Source organism: Plectropomus leopardus, chromosome 12 (genome assembly GCF_026936395.1).
Source record: "Plectropomus leopardus strain MGB_pleo_1.0 chromosome 12, ASM2693639v1, whole genome shotgun sequence".
Classification (NCBI taxonomy): Eukaryota; Metazoa; Chordata; class Actinopteri; order Perciformes; family Serranidae; genus Plectropomus; species Plectropomus leopardus.
The window spans coordinates 33,792,648-33,810,704 of NC_142187.1; the positions used below are offsets into that span (position 1 = coordinate 33,792,648).

Consider the following 18,057-nt stretch of genomic DNA (forward strand, 5'->3'; position numbering starts at 1 on the left):
AAGCCTCTTCAGTTGAGGCAGCGTTTGCTTAGCGCCATTAATTTCATGTAAAAATGTACAAGCGCAAGTTTTTTCTACCCGAAAATGATTGCAAACAAAAATTGGCGGTCTATTGAAATGATTTATTATGGCTTTAAAAAAAATCAAATTATTTTGGTTATTTTGTTTTCCCAAAAAATTAAAAAATGTTTTTTGCTTCCCATTTCTTAATATTTATTAATTTATTTATTTATTTTACAATTTTTGAAAGATTGATTTAAGACATTTAATACCAATTATATTTTTAGATGAATGAATTTTAAGACTTAAGGATCCACAGGAACTCTGACCTTACTGGCATCTTCATTAAGTCTTAAGTGGCTATCAGTTTTCATCCCTTTATCCTCCGAAATGTCTGGAATGGGAGGTCAGACATCAGGAACACTCATATGGAGATACGTTTGTGTCGATATTGTGTGCGAACAGATTGACAATGTGCGCATTGATGTGTGACCGTAAATATAAAACACAAAAACAAAAAACAAATATTAAATTAAAAAAACTATTCTGCAAGTATAAAAACAGAGCTGCAAATACACAAACTCCTCAAAAAAGTGAATAAATTTACAAATAATTGAAAAGTAGTAGCATATATCTGATCATTTACAACTTTCAAAAAAATATTTTTGAATGTAGTTTTAATTTGTGATTCTTAATATAATGCTTCCAGATTTGCATTTTACAGTCTTTAATTTTTTTTGTTAGAATTAGTGTATTTAGTGTATTTATAAAATATTTTTGTACATTTAAAAAACTTTTTTCTGTATTTTTTGGAAGTTATTTTGTATTTACAGATTACTTATTAACATATGCATTGTCAGTCTGTTCACACAAATTATACTGAGACAAAAATTGAAATTGACATTACTTTTGAAACCTGGATTGAAATCAATTTTCTTGCCTTTCACAAGTTTTTTGACACTTTAAAACAAAAAAAATATCTAAAAGTTAGTTTTAACAAGGAGGGAAAGATTATTAAAAAATAATAATAAAATATGGGAAATATTCAGAAAAACTATATTTCTAATTATGACATTTCTATACTGACAAATATAATAAATATATAAAATAAATATTTTTTATCAACACATTTTTAGGTCATTTTCTTTCTTTTTTCTTTTTCTTATTTTCAGGTCATTTTCATGTAACTTTTTAATTAATGTGTTGCTATTTTTGGGCCGTGTCTTAAGTTGCTTATTGCCTTCTCCCCGTGTTTTTAGAATAATTCAAACCAATTTGTTCTGGTTTAAAAGGGTCGATGTGCTGTGTGGGGCCTCCCAGTATGAGCAGCCTTTTGGCACGCTGGTTTTCATTACAGTCTGTGAATGTGGCTACGATCGGCAACAGCTGATGGTGGCGAAGGTGGTGGTGGCGAAGAACAAATAGCAACTGCATTTCACCACCATTTGTACAGCTGCCGGCGGCCCAAAACGCCCCCACATTACTGAGCCGCTAATAGCTCCTCTTCATTCCTGGAGGATGAGCCCAGATCAAAGAGACGTCAGCAGAAATAGTTTTCAAAGTGTGGGAATCACAGAAAAGTCCTTGAGTCGCTTCTGATTCGCCAACAAGCGGGTTTTACAGATCTGTGTTTCAGCTGCTGACACAGAGCGAGCGATGATAAGTGGTGAAGTTGACCTCTCCGTTGAGCGGGCGAGGACTTCAACGGGACGCGCACGGCACTCGGTTCCCTCATTCTGTCTGCTCACCCATCTATGAAAATAGTTTAAGTCCGGACTCGTGAGAGGCGCCAGCTTGCTGGTCCGTCCTTTTGTCCTGCGAGGGCTTAGTGTGTGAAAAGAGGAGGCCATTAGTTACAGCTGGATGGCCCGTGCAGCACCAGAGCTGTTGACCTCTGGCCAAATTGTCCACAGTGCTGTTGTTGTTGAAATATTTCATCACATTTGGGACTAAAACTGATCGACTGTTTGCAGCTTCTGATTGTGTTGAAGTCCAGAAATGTGAAGAGTGTAAGATTTAGGAGGATTTTGTTGTGTCTAACGGTGAATTACAGATTGCAACCAGCTGAACTTCAGTTTAGGGCTGGTGTGATATCACATTAACACACACACAAAATTATCTTTGCCAAAAGATTTTACCACAACATCTATAGAAATATGAAAAAAAAGAAATATCAATCAAATTCATCTTTGAAACCTGAAAAAATCTTAAGTTCTTTTAAAAACATGGGAAGAAGGAAACTACAAGCCAAAGGAGAAATGACGCCAAAATTAGCAAGAAATTTTAAAAAAGTACAAGAAAATAACTAAAAAAAACCAAAACAAAAATAAAAATAAAAAAATGAAAAACAAACAAGGCAAACAAGACTTAGAAAGAAGCTTAAAAAAAAGGATTTTCTCAATGTCCTAATTTCTTGTAGTTTGTAGAAAATCTTTTACAAAGTTGCTTGTTACCTTTTTTATGTTTTCAAAGAAATCAAACTGATATGCTTAGTGTTCAAAGGTTTAAATACTTGTGGAAGACATCTTAAAGCAGCACAAGAAAAGTGATGTCGCTCCAGGTTTCAAGGGGTTAATTTTGTTTATTACACCCTTTTTTTGGGCAAACCAAATGCACTAAAACATGAGGGTAGCGATGTAAAGAAAGAGTCTGTAACCACAACTCTACAAAATTGTACAAAAAAAGCTAAAGATCCAATTTAGGGGGATTTAGTGGCACCTAGTGCTGAGGACTGCAGGCTGCAACCAGCTGAAACTTCTCAAAGTTCAGCGTTTAGGGTTTTTTTACTGGGAGCCGAAATATCCGCAGAGGTCTCTTCCTCTCCAAAACAAACAAACCAGGCGGTATGAATTGTTAAAAATACTGAATTAAGCAGTTTCACGTCTAAAATCAGCGTTTCTCCTATGCTGTTTGGCAAACTGAAAGCAAGCGGCTCGTACATGACCTGCTAATGTTCGCTCACCTCATTTGTGATCCAGAAGTTCAGGAGTTTTTTATTGGATGCTGAATTATCCACATGGGTCTCTTCTTCTGCAAAAATCACAGTAGGGGGTGTAAAACATTAATTTATGAATGACAGTTTCATTTCACAAATCAGTGTTTCACTGTTTGGCATGTTGGAAATGGGCAGCTCAAAAGATGATGGGATGGATGACGCGACAATGTGTGGCAGAAATGTTTCTGGTTTTTTATGCCACAGTTAAAAGAAAAAAGGAGGTAAACACGGCATAGTGCTGTGTAATGTTCCAGTGTTATGTAGAGTGTAGTCACAAATGCATCATATCAGGCGGATAATGTCAGTAAATTTGAGTAAAATCCAGAGTTTCTTTATAATTTGGAATAATTTCTAATTTCTAAATCACCTGAGGTCCCCAGGAAATACTAAGACATTGTCAGAAATACGAAACAAGATTGAAAACCCAAAGCAGTTTCACAAGGAGTAAAGGCTGAAAATCTGAGGAACGAAGACAAACTGGTTAAGAGGACAGAGGACAGACTAAATACACAGTGAGGAGTAACGAGGGACGGGTGACAATTATCATGGCGTCACACAGGTGGGAAACACATAAGGGCAGAAATGTGAAATGAGCCAAAGGAGAGAATACGAAACAAAACAGGAAATTATGACAAATGACTAGAAACAGGAAAAAAAACTCAACTTAATCAAAATACAGTTGAAAAAGCTGAATTAATAGTTGTGCGCCAGTTCTACCCAGAGCTTACCTGTGCCGTCGTGATCATTTTAACTTGAGCAGTCGTGCATCTGCGTCGCCCTGCTGTTACACCTGAGTTTCTTCAGTCAAGTTCGGTTTATTCTAAAAACACCTAAAACACAAATAAAACAGACAGTAAACACAAATACAAATTTGGCTTCATTGGAACTTACAAGGCTTAGAGACAAAACTATTTTCCTTTGCCGGAGACATTTTCCTCACAAATATATTAGCAAACACATGACTTTAAATGCTATTTTGTGGGGAGTTTTTCCTCTTATTATTATCCAAATTTATTTATTTGTTTTTTATCTGTGAAACAAAAGTAAATAAAGCTTTGTTTCCACTGAGGGAAAGATTTGCGCTGAATGTGAGCAGTACGTGACAGAGTTTCCCTCATATTTATTTGTGACGGCATGCCATGATTAAAACATCTTTGTATTGATTTTCTATTTTTTTTATTTTTTATAGCAAAACTGTCTGTTAGGACCACTATTGGAATATACATATATATGTATATATATATACATATATATATATATATATATATATCTCCTTTGGTTATTCATTGTGCCAGACTCTTGGAACACAGAGTGTACTCTGGGCAGAGACGGTGCAGCAGATCATTAGATGCAGTGAAAAGTCTAGTTTAACTTTTTATTGCATTGGGTCTAAGTTTTTTTAACAGCTCTTGTGGCTGCTGCTGCATCATGAGGGAGCGAGTTCCTACTGACGAGCACATAGCCATAGCATCATGTGACCGAGCCAAAAAAAGTGTTTTGCAAAATATGGCTTTTTCGAATCACCTGAAATATCACAAGAGTGTAAAAACGTTTTGCATAAATGGTAGGGTTTTTTTTCTCCGAAATTTACTGTATATGTTTCCATTAGGGGTATTTTATATTTGCAATTTCAATTTGCGCAATTTGAACTTCAATAGAAACCGGCCTGCTGTCTCCTAAACACGCATTTCTTAAATGCAGTTTGAGGCGGTGACTTTGCTGTTGCATTTCACTGAAGTTGAACTTCATGTGATGTGAAGATGCAAAAAAGCTTTGCCACCGTAAGCAAATGTTTTATTCACCCCCTCTGCTCGCGTTGAATGGAAGCCAATGGGAGGTGAATATTCTCTAGTGTTAATTTTGCTCATGTGTCCGTGCACTAAATCAGACAATGCAGAGGCAATTTAGTGAAATCTCTGCAGCTGTGATCTTGAAATTTAACTTCTTTGTGTGAGACAAGACTGTAAAAATGCTGTAATTCCCAAGAACATAAAAAATACTGATCTCGAGCACAACACTGCCTACTCCACATTTACTTTTTTAAATGTATTTTTTTAAATCAATGATAAAACAGCATAATTGCAGGGTAAAACAACCAGGTGAAATAACACACAGCAGATCATTTCCATGTTTTCCACGAGGTCCGGCAGCCACATTCCTCTGGTCAGGTGTTGATGGTTTGATGGCCGAGAGCTCACACAAACAATGTGCAAACAATCTGTGTCACTCCAGCTGAGCTAGCAGTTGCTGTTTTTTGTTTTTCTTCTTGGGCGTCATGGTCGGTCCATGGCATGCGGTTTGGTGACGGTCCCAGGCAGCAGGCAGGCTGTGTGGGCCTGTTTGTCCTGTCAGCTACTGGGATCAGAGCCTCTGTAAACTCACTGGTTTGTTACAACGTTTGTCTTTAGCGCAGTAAATCATCTGTAAGTTTGTGAAAGTAATTTGTCTGTCAGACCTCTCAAAATCACTGTTAGGAGGCCAGATACTGATACTGCACAAGGTATGTGTGCTCAGGGACTTAAACAAGTCTTAACCCTTCAAAACCCAAACAAATTAGTTTGATTTCTTTGATCTTGATTTGATTTCAAAAACATGGGGAAAAAAGGCAAAAAGCAACTTGGCAAGAAATGTTCCAAGAAGTTAAGTTATTTAGAAAATTATTTTTTTAATATCTAGGGAAAATGTCCACAAAACTATATTTTAAAAATGATTTTTGTTGTTATTATTAATAATAATAATGATTGTAGTCAAGATTTAAAAAGTAGTAATAATAATATTTATGCACTTTTCCAAACATTATTTCTTGTGTGTTTGTTTTTTGTTGTTTTTTTTAAATTAAAAGCTCGGGGAAAAAATGTTTACAAAATTATATTTATAATTATCACAGGAATATTTTTAAAAAATATTATTCATTTATTTTTCATACAATTTCTTTCAGGTTATTTCCATGTTTATTTTTCTTTTTTCTTTCTTTCTTTCCTGTTAATTTTCAGGTAATATTGTGACTTAAAAAAAAAAAGTAATTTCTTGCCAATTTTAAGCCATTTCTTTTTTCATTTATGTTTTTTTTTGACAGAAATCAAGACACTTTGCTCAGATTTCAGAGGGTTAATAGGGGGCTCCAACAGTGATAAGAAAGATTCCAACATCCATATAAATACACACACGGCGTTATCATTAAACTTGTTGCTGGCACTAAACACACTCTAGATTTATTTTGGGAAACATGAGTCCTACTTTTCCAAGTGTGTGTCGACAGATGTGAACTAGAAAAAGAAATACCAAAATTCCAAAATGTTATTTCAGTTCAGCTATTGTCAGCTTACTGTGCAATTTTTGTATACTAGTGGATTTATTTTGTCTTTTCCATTGCAGACGATAAATATAGTCCGTCACTGACTAAGGGGGGCACGCCAGCAAGACACAGCAGAGACAGGATATCTACTTCCTCCTCAGTGAGAGACAGATCAGCTCTCTATCTGTCAAGAGCAGCAGCCAGCGACTCCACAGGAGGCTCGAAACAGCCCGTGAGTTCCTGACATGCTTCTCATTCCTCCTCGCACACCGAGGTCAAGGGCCTCACCAGGGAATGACCACAATGCTCTGCATCAACGGGAGCAACATTTTACACTAAACTTATCGAATACTTTAGCACATGTGCAGCACAGTGATAATATATATATACTGACTCATGATCCAGACTGATCTAAATCTTTATTTTTCTGCTTTTCAACAGGAACTCGTCAATACTCCAGGAACGAGAGCTAAAAACAGCAAGGTACTGTATTTTCAGCCCTTCCTACACTGTTTTTTAGTTTGTGTGCTGTGCCACTGACTTATTTTGCTTGTATGAGCAAAGACAGTTAACCTTTGACCTACATACAAGAACTCAACATGCAACATAATAGTAACTCAAAATTTAGTGAACAAATAATAAAAAAGCTACAAGAAAATACAAAATGAAAAGTTAAAAAAAAAAAAAAACCTAAAAAGAGCAGAAAAAATGTTGTCATATTTTTCATGCAACATAATTTTAGATATAAATCAGTATAATTATAAATACAGTTTGGGGAAATTTTGCCTATTTTTGGATATTTTTCTCATAATCCTCCCTCTTTTCAAAACTTAACTTGAGAAATTAACTTAACTAAAATAATTATTAGTAAATGTTGGAGTAAATTTCCTTGCAATGCCAGGACCTGCACAATAAACTGGGATGCCAAAAAAGAAAGGAGGAAAAAAGAGGGAGCTAAAGGGCTGTAAACCTAAAAAAAAAATTAAAAATGAAAGTGCATAAAGCCGCTTTCAGACAGGCTGAGGAAGCAAAAACGGCCAAATTGCGAAAAGTATCAAAAAGGAGTCAGGTAGAGTCGAACAATGCAGTGCGATTTAGCTTGTTTCCACTACCCCCGAGTGGCCAAAAAATGAATTTCATGCTGGTTTAATGCAAAATTATATTTCCAAAGGCAGATGTTTTGTTTGAACTGTAACTTCGTGCACTTGGAGTGCAGACTCGTTGTCTGTGTGATGTCTGCTTACTAACAGCTTTGAAGTGTTTTGTTAACCCCGGTGTGACAGAGGATGGTTTGCAGTGAAAAACATCAAGCGAGCACAAACAAAAGGTAGAGTAAGTTCACTTGCTAAAACGCATGTCATTCTAATACTTGCATGTTTTCTAATACTGTTTTTGATGACTGAAACCTGACAGTATTACTCCCATCTGTCTTTCATTTAAAGATGGCTGAAGCAGCCAGGAAAGTCACAGTTTCACATTCATCTCATGATGAAGACGACCTGCCTCCCCCCCCGCCTCCTCCTGTACCACCAAGACCCCTCGACTATGAAGGGCCATCAGCATTAACTAGTCTGCCCGTACCTCCACCGAAAAAAACCTTTTCCACGTTCTACCAGCAACGTCAGAAAAGTGAGCTGAAGAGGCTCTTTAAACACATCCACCCAGACCTGAGGGCAAGTCTCGATGACGCCGTGGACGATGAGGTAATGAAGGCGGTGCAGTCAGAAAAAACTCAGGCGGATGCAGCTTATCAAGGTGAAGTTCAGTCCATGAGGTGGATCTTTGAGAATTGGACTCTGGACAATATCGGGGACCCTCATGCAACCAAGAAGCTGCTGGATGAAGAAGAGTTAAAAGGCGGAAACGTCCGAGGCACCTCCTCCATGTTTGAACATATCGACGACACCCAACACATGTCCGCCAGAAGACAGGCGTCTGTCAGAGGAGATGTGAGAACATCGACATGGCTATTTGAGTCCCAGCCTTTAGATTCTCTAAATAAATCAACAAAAGAAGAAGGTGAACTGTTTGAAGCTGTGCTGAAAGAACCCATCCAACCAGGAGACGTGACTGGGGCTCGGCTGCTTTTTGAGTCTAAACCATTGAGCGACTTGGGGCGCTGCAACTCCGTCGAGGACCACAGCTTCCTTAAACTGAAATCCGAGCTTCAAGAGCAGAAAGGAGACGTCCAGAAGACTTTAAAACTCTTCCAGGCAGAGCCGTGTTGTGCCATCAGAGACAACAGTGGCAATATCCACGAGATTAAATCCATCTGCAGGGAGGAGATCAACAGCGGCAACATCAGCACTGCACGCTGGCTTTTTGAAACCCAGCCTCTGGACCTGATTAATAAGGGAGCCGACGGGGTGAAAATAATTCGGGGTATATCTTTGGAAGAGGGGCACAGAGGAGGAGTTGATCAAAAGAGGTGGATGTTTGAAACTCAGTCATTTGACACAACAAAAGAGGTCATGGGAGTGGGCAGGTTTGAAGGGATGGTGGCTGAATGCGCAGCAGAGGCCGATGTCGTGAACAAGAGGAAGCTCTTTGAGATGCAGCCCTTGGCAGCACTAAAAGGAGACTCGGAAGAAAAGTCTTTGGAAAAGGAAGAAATCATTGCGGGAGATGTCAAGACTTCTCTTTGGCTGTTTGAAACTCAGCCAATGGAGACCCTAAATGATAGCTATGAAGTTGGCCATTTGAAGAAAGTTACCCTTTCCGCTGAAGAACAAGGAGAAGTCAAAGGCAAAAAACAAATATTTGAAAGCTGCAGCGTCCAAAAGACCACCTCGTTCAAGGAACAAGAGATTGAAAAAGGCGACGTCAAAGGATTCAAACAGCTTTTTGAAACTATTCCTCTGAGCAAAATTGCTCATTCAGACGGAGAGACTGCTGAGGAAAAAGCTATTGAAGCTGGAAACGTAAAAGGTAACAAGGCAATGTTTGAGGCTACTCCTTTATATGCAATAAAGGACAGCTCTGGAAACCTCCACACAGTCACAACAGTCAGCCGAGAAGAAATAATCAAAGGGAAGGTCCAAAATTATAAGTGGATGTTTGAGACCAAGCCTTTAGATGAGCTTGCAGAGGGAAAAGGAAATGTCGAAGTGATCAAAGGCATCACTAGACAGGAGGATACGATGGGCGATGTGAAAACGGCAAAGTGGCTGTTTGAAACCCAAACAATTGATGGGATCCATTCCAAGTTCAACCAGGCGGAGCAGGATGCTTCTGTAGAAGAGGAGCATCGCAAAGGTGACGTCAAAACATGTAAATGGTTATTTGAGACGCAACCAATGGACATTTTGTACGACAAATCTGAAAAAGTAAGCGACAAAGAAGCCATTGACAATACTGACGTCAAGTCCATCACCTGGCTTTTTGAATCACAGCCTCTGGACAGCATCAAAGACGGCGAGGAGTACAATTTGAAACTGTGCAACACAATTCAGGATTCTGTCCAATCGGAGGTTGATGTCCAAACAGTCAAACATGTTTTTGAAACAGAAACCTTGGACAGAATAAGAAAGGATGCAAATTATGAACAAAATGTGAGACGTGTCAGCCAGGTCAACTTTCAGTCCGGAGATGTCTCAAGAGTCAAAGAACTTTTTGAATCCCAGTCCCTCGATGAAATAGGATTAGAAATGGTGACAACAACTAATGAGCTGATCCAAGACGAACACCTTGAAAAGGGTTCGGTACATAAATTCACTTGGATGTTTGAAAACTGTCCCATGAACCAGATCAACAAGGACAACGATGATGCAAACCTTCAGAGAGTCAGTGGGGAGGAGAGCGGGGATGTGCAGAACAAAAAGTTTATTTTTGAAACCTCCTCATTGGACAAAATCCACGACCAACCCCTTGAGCAGAAGTCAGACTCTGTAGAAGAACCTGTGAGCAATGTTGACGTGAAGTCGAGTACCATGATGTTTGAGTCCCTGCCACGGTATGCAATCAGAGACAAAGAGGGACAATTTCACGAAGTTACAACTGTGCAAAAAGAGGAGATAATGAGTGGTGATGTGAGAGGCGCAAGGTGGATGTTTGAGACGAAACCTCTTGATGCCATCAAGGCTGAGCAGGAAGTTTACGTGATCCGAGCTGTTACCCAAGAAGACGTCAAGAAAGGAGATGTCAAATCAGCCAGGTGGAAGTTTGAGACACAACCTTTGGACTCCCTTACCAGCCGAGATGAGCCCTCGGTCAGGGTCATTGAAGACTTGGGAAGCAGTAATGTGCAGCTCAATAAACAGATATTTGAATCTGATCAGTCAAGTCAGAAGTTTATGCGGATGGTTAGTGTCACTGACGTCCAACATGGAGATGTCAGGACCTCCACATGGCTCTTTGAGAATCAGTCGATTGACAGTCTGAAAGGTGAACCTCAGGAGCAAGGCCCGGTAAAAACGGTCCACAGAGAAGACAGCCAGAAAGGAGACGTGAAACGCTGCACTTGGCTATTTGAATCACAGCCACTGGACAAGATCAAGGAGCCCGAGGACGCCTCAGTGCAAGGTACCGAGGAGGAGATACCAAAATCTGATGTGAGGTGTACTACCTGGCTCTTTGAGACCACTCCTCTGGACAAAATCACTGGAAACAGTGCTGCTGACACCCTGTCCTATCTGTATGAAATGAGCTTCCTTCACTCAAGCGGCATCATTATCGAAGCAAATGAGAGGAGAACTGTGAACATGGCAAAATATCTGCTTGAGAGCAATAAGGGTGTGCAAATCCAGAATGAAGAGGTTGTTGGGGGCAACATCAGGAACATTATGATACAACTCTTACTCAAACCAACCCTTAAGCCCGAAGTAAGTCTTCTTAGAGAAGTGGAGAAAGGTAAAGTGAATACCACAGTAGTGGAGCTCCCAGTCTACCAATCAGCCACAACTATCAATATCGAGAAGGATCAAAGAATACAAAACATCATCCAGATGATTGATGAACTGCTCATTCAAGATAAGGATTTGAAAAAAGGACTCATAATGCAAGAAACTGCAGGAGGGCAAGGAGAGATGTCAGTTTATTCCCTAATCTGCAACTCCGAAACCAAAACCGAGAGTCACGTCATAGAGAGAGGAGATGTAAAGTCTACGATTGGAAATCTGTTAGCTACTGCCAACAGTCAGAGGACTGCAGCGTCGTGTAGAGTGGATGAAAACGAAAAGGGAAATGTGAATTTGTTCAAAAGTTGCATTGAGAAAGGAGATCTGCATTATCTGAAAAGTCTTCACACTGACGCATCAGCAGATGAGGTCGATCACAGCCCTCTGGCTGAGGAGCACATTGAAATAGTTCAGGGGGATGTGAAGGAGGCAAAGAGAAGTCTCTGTCAGCAGAAAGAGCAGGTGGAGCGAACTATTTCTGACGTTTTACCAGGGGATGTAAAGAACACCAAAAAGGTTTTTTCGTCAGAGTGCTCTGTCAATGTTGAAAACTTTGTTCCAAAGGAAGAAATAATCCCTGGTGATATCTTATCAGCAAAGCAACAACTTGCAGTAAAGCAACCTGTCATGGTGGATAAAGAGGAAATAGTGTCTGGCGACATCAAGGCGACAATGCAGTCATTAGAGCGTGCAAAGAAGCAGAGCATGTGTGTGGAGCGGGAGATCATTACGCCGGGAACTATCTATGACATGGACCTATCGGGGCCTGAAACAGAAGGAAGCCAAGCGCAGAAAGAGGTCATCATATCCGGAGATGTGAAAGCAGCTAAAAAGTCGCTGGAAATGGCAAAGCAGCAAAGCATGCATGTGGAGCGTGACGTCATTGTCCCTGGAAAAATATACAACCTGAACGTCACAGCACAAGAGGAAAGCTCCTCTGCAGCGATGCAATCCACATGTTCGTCTTCCTCCAGATGCCAGCAAATCAAGACTTATCCAAAGGTCAGTGAGAAAGATCAGGAAAGCCATGTTTCCTTTGAGGCTTGTCAGCCAATTATAGTCAGTAACTGTGCACCAGAATCACTGCCACCTTTTGTAAGTTTTGAGTGTAATGGTCAGACAACAGAAGATGAGACAGAAGAAGTTATCAGAGGAGATGTGAGGGCAGCTATTAGGTCTCTGCAGAGCGCAGCAACAGAGCAGAAGCTCCTAGATAAAGAAGATATTGTAAGAGGTAATGTCCAGTTGGCTCTGCAATCTCTTGAGAAGTCTAGTGTAAATGTATCCAAAGGAGACTATAAAGCTGCAATGATATATAGGAATTCAGGGAAGGCTTGTTCAGGGAGGAGCAAGCAGTGTGTTGTGGTGTCTATGCCTCCATCTGACACAAAATTGTCTCCTTCAATTTCAGTAACCTGTGAAGGACAACCACCCATTACAACACAGAATTCAACACCCAACCCTGTAGCAAATGGAAACTCTAAATCATCCAGCTCTGTGCATGTAACTCCACCTCCACTCCCGATTAAGACAGGCGAGAAACCACAGGAGCAGAAGCCAGCTTTACCGCCAAAGCCACAATGGACAAAATCAGTAGTTGTGGAAGAACCGAATGTTTTACGAGCTCCTGAAGTTGCTTGCCCGATTAAAGACAGCATCAAAAGTGCAGTGATTTCTCCAAAACAAATCAAACCTGCTGTTACACTGTCTCCTGAAGAAGCCAAAACACACAGCAAAATCAGCAAAGAGACCTTGCATGAAACATCCCACAAAAACTGCACCAAAGCATTGCAAAACTCAAATAACACAAGTCCACCGACACACTCAAAGTCTCCAGACTGCCAAGTAATGATACAAAACAGCACTGAAGTGGAAATGGAGAGAAATGTAATAAAGAAAATCAACGCGGCTGAAGAAATACAAATGTGCATGAAGAGTTACGCAGAAGATGGTAAACATGAGATGAACATGAGCTTGCAGGCTGCTCTACAAAACTTTGAAAGAAAGGAAACTCAAGACAAACAAGCCCCTTTGTTGTCCAAAAAGGTTAAAGTGATAAATGATGTTAGTGACCATAAACAAACTAACAAAACTGATGCACAACAACAGAAATCACCTGAGGATGCACAGCAAACAAAGACCAAGACATGCCATGCACGGCAAAATGACGAAAAGCAATCCGCATTGGGGGACAAAGTTGTTTTAAGAGAGAAGAAAGTAAAAGAGACAGATGACGAAAGACGACAAAGGCTCTCTGTCCACAAGGAGGAGATCATGAAGGGAAATGTGAAAGCGGCCATGGAGATCTTTGAAAATTTGAGGAAACGAGAGGAACTCAAAGAAATCCTGTCTCAAGTGCAAGAGATGGAAGGAGAGACCAGCAATGTAGACTCCTTTAAGACATTATATGAGACTGTCCCCGCTTGGATGGTTTCCAGTGGAAAGCGAAGTAAATTGGAGGAAAAGAAAGTTGAAGTAGAGACACAGGACGATGATCTAGAAAGCATCTCCTCAGTTGAGACAGCGTTTGAAGATCTTGAAAAGGCAAGCAAGGAAATAATGAATCTGAAGGAACAAACGATGGCAAAACTCCTTGACATTGAAGAGGCAATAAAAAAGGCTTTATACTCTGTCTCTAATCTGAAATCCGAGGCTGACATCACAGGGTTGTCAGGACTTTTTGACGAATCTTTGAAAGCGGAGCAAAACTTTCAACCCGCCAACAACATTAGGAAAATAAGTATTGGGTCAAGCAAGGCCAAATCAGGGCAAATCAAAGAGGCATCTAATGGGAATACGCAAACAGTTTCGGATTCAAAACAAGAGGTGCCCAGACACAATAAGCCACTCATCAGACAGTCCTCCTCCCAGTCTTCCCCATCATTCATCTCCATTCATTCAGCTGCAAGAAAGCCTGCCGAACAACCGAAGTCACCCATGTCAACTTTTAAACCAAAAACGGAGGTTGATTCTGATGGAAATGGTGATCTGGCACAAGAGTGTGCTGCTGTTGAAACCTCAAAGAACGGCAACAGTCCTGCACGACGCAAGGTCAGCGTGCTCGAAGTGAAAACCGTTCCAGAGCAACCTGCAGGAATAGTTGGCAGAAAGACCGTCAGTGAAACATACGAAGAGACCGATGGCTTTGGCAACGTGTTTGTCTCTTCTGTGACTTCGACATTTGTCACCAAACAGTCTGACAGCAAATCGTCAGCGCTGTTCGAAGTAGTCGGGAGTCCGGCCAGATACGAAGTCATGACGTCCCCATTAATCCGAAGATCTACGCGCCCTTTTGACAATAAAGTGTTGAGCAACGAGGAAGGGACGGTGTTTGTAACATTTAGCCAACCGAAGGAAAAGCACTAAATAAGATGAGCAGTGTGTTTCCTAGTCCTTTGATTTTAGGAAAGCAGTTATTCCATTTGTGTATTTATTACTATAATGTGTTTTAAGGAAAAGGTTTTGTTAGTCGTGAAAATGATGAAGTATTAAAATGTTGACTTCTAATGAAACAGCATTTGTCTTATAGATTTTATACTGTAACCACATGATAAAGTGTTAAGTTCTTTTATTAAATTTAAGCATATAGTTGATACTGTTGTTCTGTTGTGTAAATTGTTAAATAAATAAAAGTTTAAAAGATGTGATTGTGAAAAGTGGTTTCTGTTTTTGATACTGGTCCCATTATTTTTGCACAACTTTTGAAATCTAAAGTAAAATAAATAGAAATAGGCCTTAGTAAATACTAGGGATGATAACTCATTTGGTTGATAACCAGTTTCATTTCAAACATAATGCTCAAAACATTTCTGATGGAGGAACCACAAATCATGTTTCATATGTGCTTTCTCTGCAATATATTGAAATTAGAGATGCATGACATTGGATTTTTTGGATTTTTTTTTTTTACAGATATTCAAAATATAGCAACTCATTTGGCTAACAAACAACGGTGATATCCTTATATCTACTTTTTTCTCTACCTAATTTTAGAGATCATCAAGTCTCTTCTGTAGTGGAATTAACATCTGTTATTATGTATACTCCTAAATACTCTGGAGATATAAAAAAAAATGCTTTTGTTTAATTCCTACAAAAACTTAAGTGTAAAAACTCAAATTTGCTATCTTAAGGTGGGATATGTCCTGGACATACCACTATCAAAATTCTAGATAGTTGACTGAATTTGACGTCTTCAAATTCAACTGATGTATCAGTGGCATTATTTATGTCTTCATGGCAAGTCCAGTTCACTAATACAGTAGGTCCAGGACATGGTTGGCATGACTTAGCTCAAACAAATAACTCGACTGCCAGAAAAAGAAAAAAAAAGTCTGGTTATGGTGAGGAAAAGATCTCACTTTGGCTTAAATCCCAGTTTTTAGGGCACATTCCCAGCTGGAAAAGATGCAAAAAAAACAACACTATTCCTGGCACAATCACCGCTGATAAAACACTACAAAAAATTCATGATTGCAGCCTAAAAAGCAAATGAAAACATAGGAATGACTCACTAAACACGATAGGTTTAGTTGCTGGTTGGTCTTTAACAGTGGTCTGCAGCTTGACAGCAGTTTCGCCATCTACCACCAGATCCCCTCCACCTCAAGATCACAAAGTCGTCTTATAAACTGCGTCACTTTAGAAATGTTGATGTATTTATGTTTGAAATGCACATATGTAACATAGCTTTCAGAAAGGTACCATGCCGACACTTTCTTCTGGCATCTGGGCTGTGAAATCAATAAGCCTCTATCAAATGAGAAAAATAAAAATATTTTCAGGTCACCTGGGTTTATTGTGTGGAGCTGGCCACTTGGGTGAAATCAGGACATCTGTTCTGCAAGCAGTCCTCAGCTTTTTTAGGCAGGGAATAGCTCCGATGCATTAGCCAACTGCTCCTTAAAAACAAAAGAAATATAAAGTTTAATATCTTTTTATTTTTTTTTTTTATAAATAATTTAAGTTTTCACATAATTTATTGCTTAAATATTTCCAACACAGACAAAATTTTAGAGATGACAGAGGCACCAAATGAAGTGAAATGTTTACAACAAAATACCTTAAACTGAATTTGTGTTGTCATCATAGTTTGGGTCACCTGCCAAGGATGTGTGTTCGGCCTGTTTGACACCCGTCTATCCGATGGAAAAAATGGTGGCCAATAAACTTGTCCTGCACAACAACTGTTTCTGCTGTAAACACTGTAGGAAGAAGCTCAGGTGAGATATTTTTCACTGTGTGGTACAAGCAATTATTAACAGAAAAATACAAAAAATTACCAGAATAAAACTCTTAATATTAATTAAGAATGAAAATCACAGGTTTCATCACAATACGATATTAAATTGATTCTTTGCACAGTGATGCAATATTTGTCGATATTACAATGTCTGCTACGATACAATTTTGATTCGATTCAATTCAAAAGCCTGCAATTAGTGTGAGACAATATAAGTACATTCTCATCATCTTGGATAAAAAATTGTGAGATTAATTTGAGAAAATTTAAAATTCAAGGCGAGACTTGGAGACGACAATTTGTATCAGTGTTTTCACTTTGCATCAATGACTGAATCGATATATTGATCAAGATCAATTTCATAATATCCCTAATATTAATGTGCAAAAACATTATTTAAAAAGGAAATTAAATCATGATTACTGCAAAATGTAAATAATGCACAGCAGCTGATCTGGCACAAATAAATCCTCTGACAAATCAAACAATATTTGATTTTGTTTAGTATTTCAAAAGACCTTTTCGCTTTATTGCAGCCTCCACAACTATTCGTCTCTCTATGGGGAGTTCTACTGCATTCCTCATTACAAACAGCTTTTTAAGAGATCAGGAAATTATGATGAGGGATTCGGTCACAAGCAACACAAAGACCACTGGCTCAAGAAAAATGAAGGCACTGATGAAGCAGATGCTGCGACGAAAGCTAAAATAAGAAAAAGCTATGTAAAAATATCTGATGGCTCCCGTGAGTCTTCTGCTGCAGTGTCAGTCACAAAAACATTAGCAAGAGATTTGGGATCAAACAGTGGTGCGGAGGTGAAGGGCAAACTGAAGAGGAGCTGGCCACCAGAGAAGAAGAGTCCGGGGGTTAATCCAGCAGCGCAGCGATCATATGTGAAAAATAAGATATCTGACATTGGCAAAGCATCAGAGCATCACAAAAGTGACCAATTAAGGATGAACTACAGTGGAGAAATGAGCGATAAAGTGAAGACGTTGTCCTTTATTTCAGGGGTCAAGGGACAATCAAAGACGATGGTTTCCAACTCAGCTGAAAGTCCAATATCAGAGGAAACAAAAAGCAAAAACAGCGTCTCTCTGACAGTGCATAACTCGTCCTCGCCTTCACTGGAAAAGGGTATAACTGTCACAAACCAGAAAACCAGAAAGGAAAATGTGGCACCCACCTCAAAGACAAACTACAATCCAACATCTTACAGGCTGGACTCTTATCAAAATAAAGTCAGGAAGTCCGTACGGTTTGCTTCAAGTGTTGATATCGCTCAGTATGAGCAGTCCTCACACCAAACTACTGGAGCCAAGGGTGAAGAGCAAAGTAAGCAGTTTACAGATGAAACTGAGCAGAGCAAAGTGAGCAATGATATAAAAGATGCAAGTGACAAAAATAACTCGTCATTTGAGTTTAGCAAAGAGCAGGGCAAGAGTGAGACGAGCAAAGAGCCTGACGTTAAAGTAGAGAGCAGTCAAGAGGTTCTGCAGACTGATGTCACAGGTCTTTATGAGGTCCACCTGACAGCTGGGGCCAAAGGTGAAGAGCAAAGTACGCAGCTTACAGATCAAACTGAACAGAGCAAAGTGAGAAAATCAAAGGATACAAAAGACATCACTG

The 18,057-nt window shown here is 39.4% G+C and overlaps 1 protein-coding gene and 1 long non-coding RNA gene across 4 annotated transcripts in view; one reads left to right on the forward strand and one right to left on the reverse strand.

Annotated features, from left to right (window-relative positions):
• Positions 1–14,841, forward strand: part of xirp1 (xin actin binding repeat containing 1) — a 23,404-nt gene extending 8,563 nt beyond the window's left edge. For both annotated transcript variants that reach the window (XM_088085901.1, XM_088085902.1), the window contains 3 exons: positions 6,371–6,522; positions 6,732–6,773; positions 7,733–14,841. In XM_088085901.1, coding sequence (XP_087942027.1) covers positions 6,371–6,522; positions 6,732–6,773; positions 7,733–14,551 — 7,013 coding nt within the window. In that variant the 3' untranslated portion in view covers positions 14,552–14,841. The remainder of the gene's footprint in view (positions 1–6,370; positions 6,523–6,731; positions 6,774–7,732) is intronic.
• On the reverse strand, positions 74–16,387 carry LOC148188138 (uncharacterized). Of its 2 annotated transcripts, none has more exons than XR_015778229.1 (3): positions 15,975–16,254; positions 3,724–3,825; positions 74–3,030 (listed from the first exon to the last, which is right to left on the reverse strand). It is a non-coding gene; the product is annotated as an uncharacterized LOC148188138 (long non-coding RNA). The 2 variants fall into 2 exon arrangements; XR_015778228.1 differs by lacking the exon at positions 74–3,030 and having other exon boundaries at positions 3,581–3,825; positions 15,975–16,086; positions 16,248–16,387.
• Positions 16,388–18,057: the final 1,670 nt, after the last annotated feature.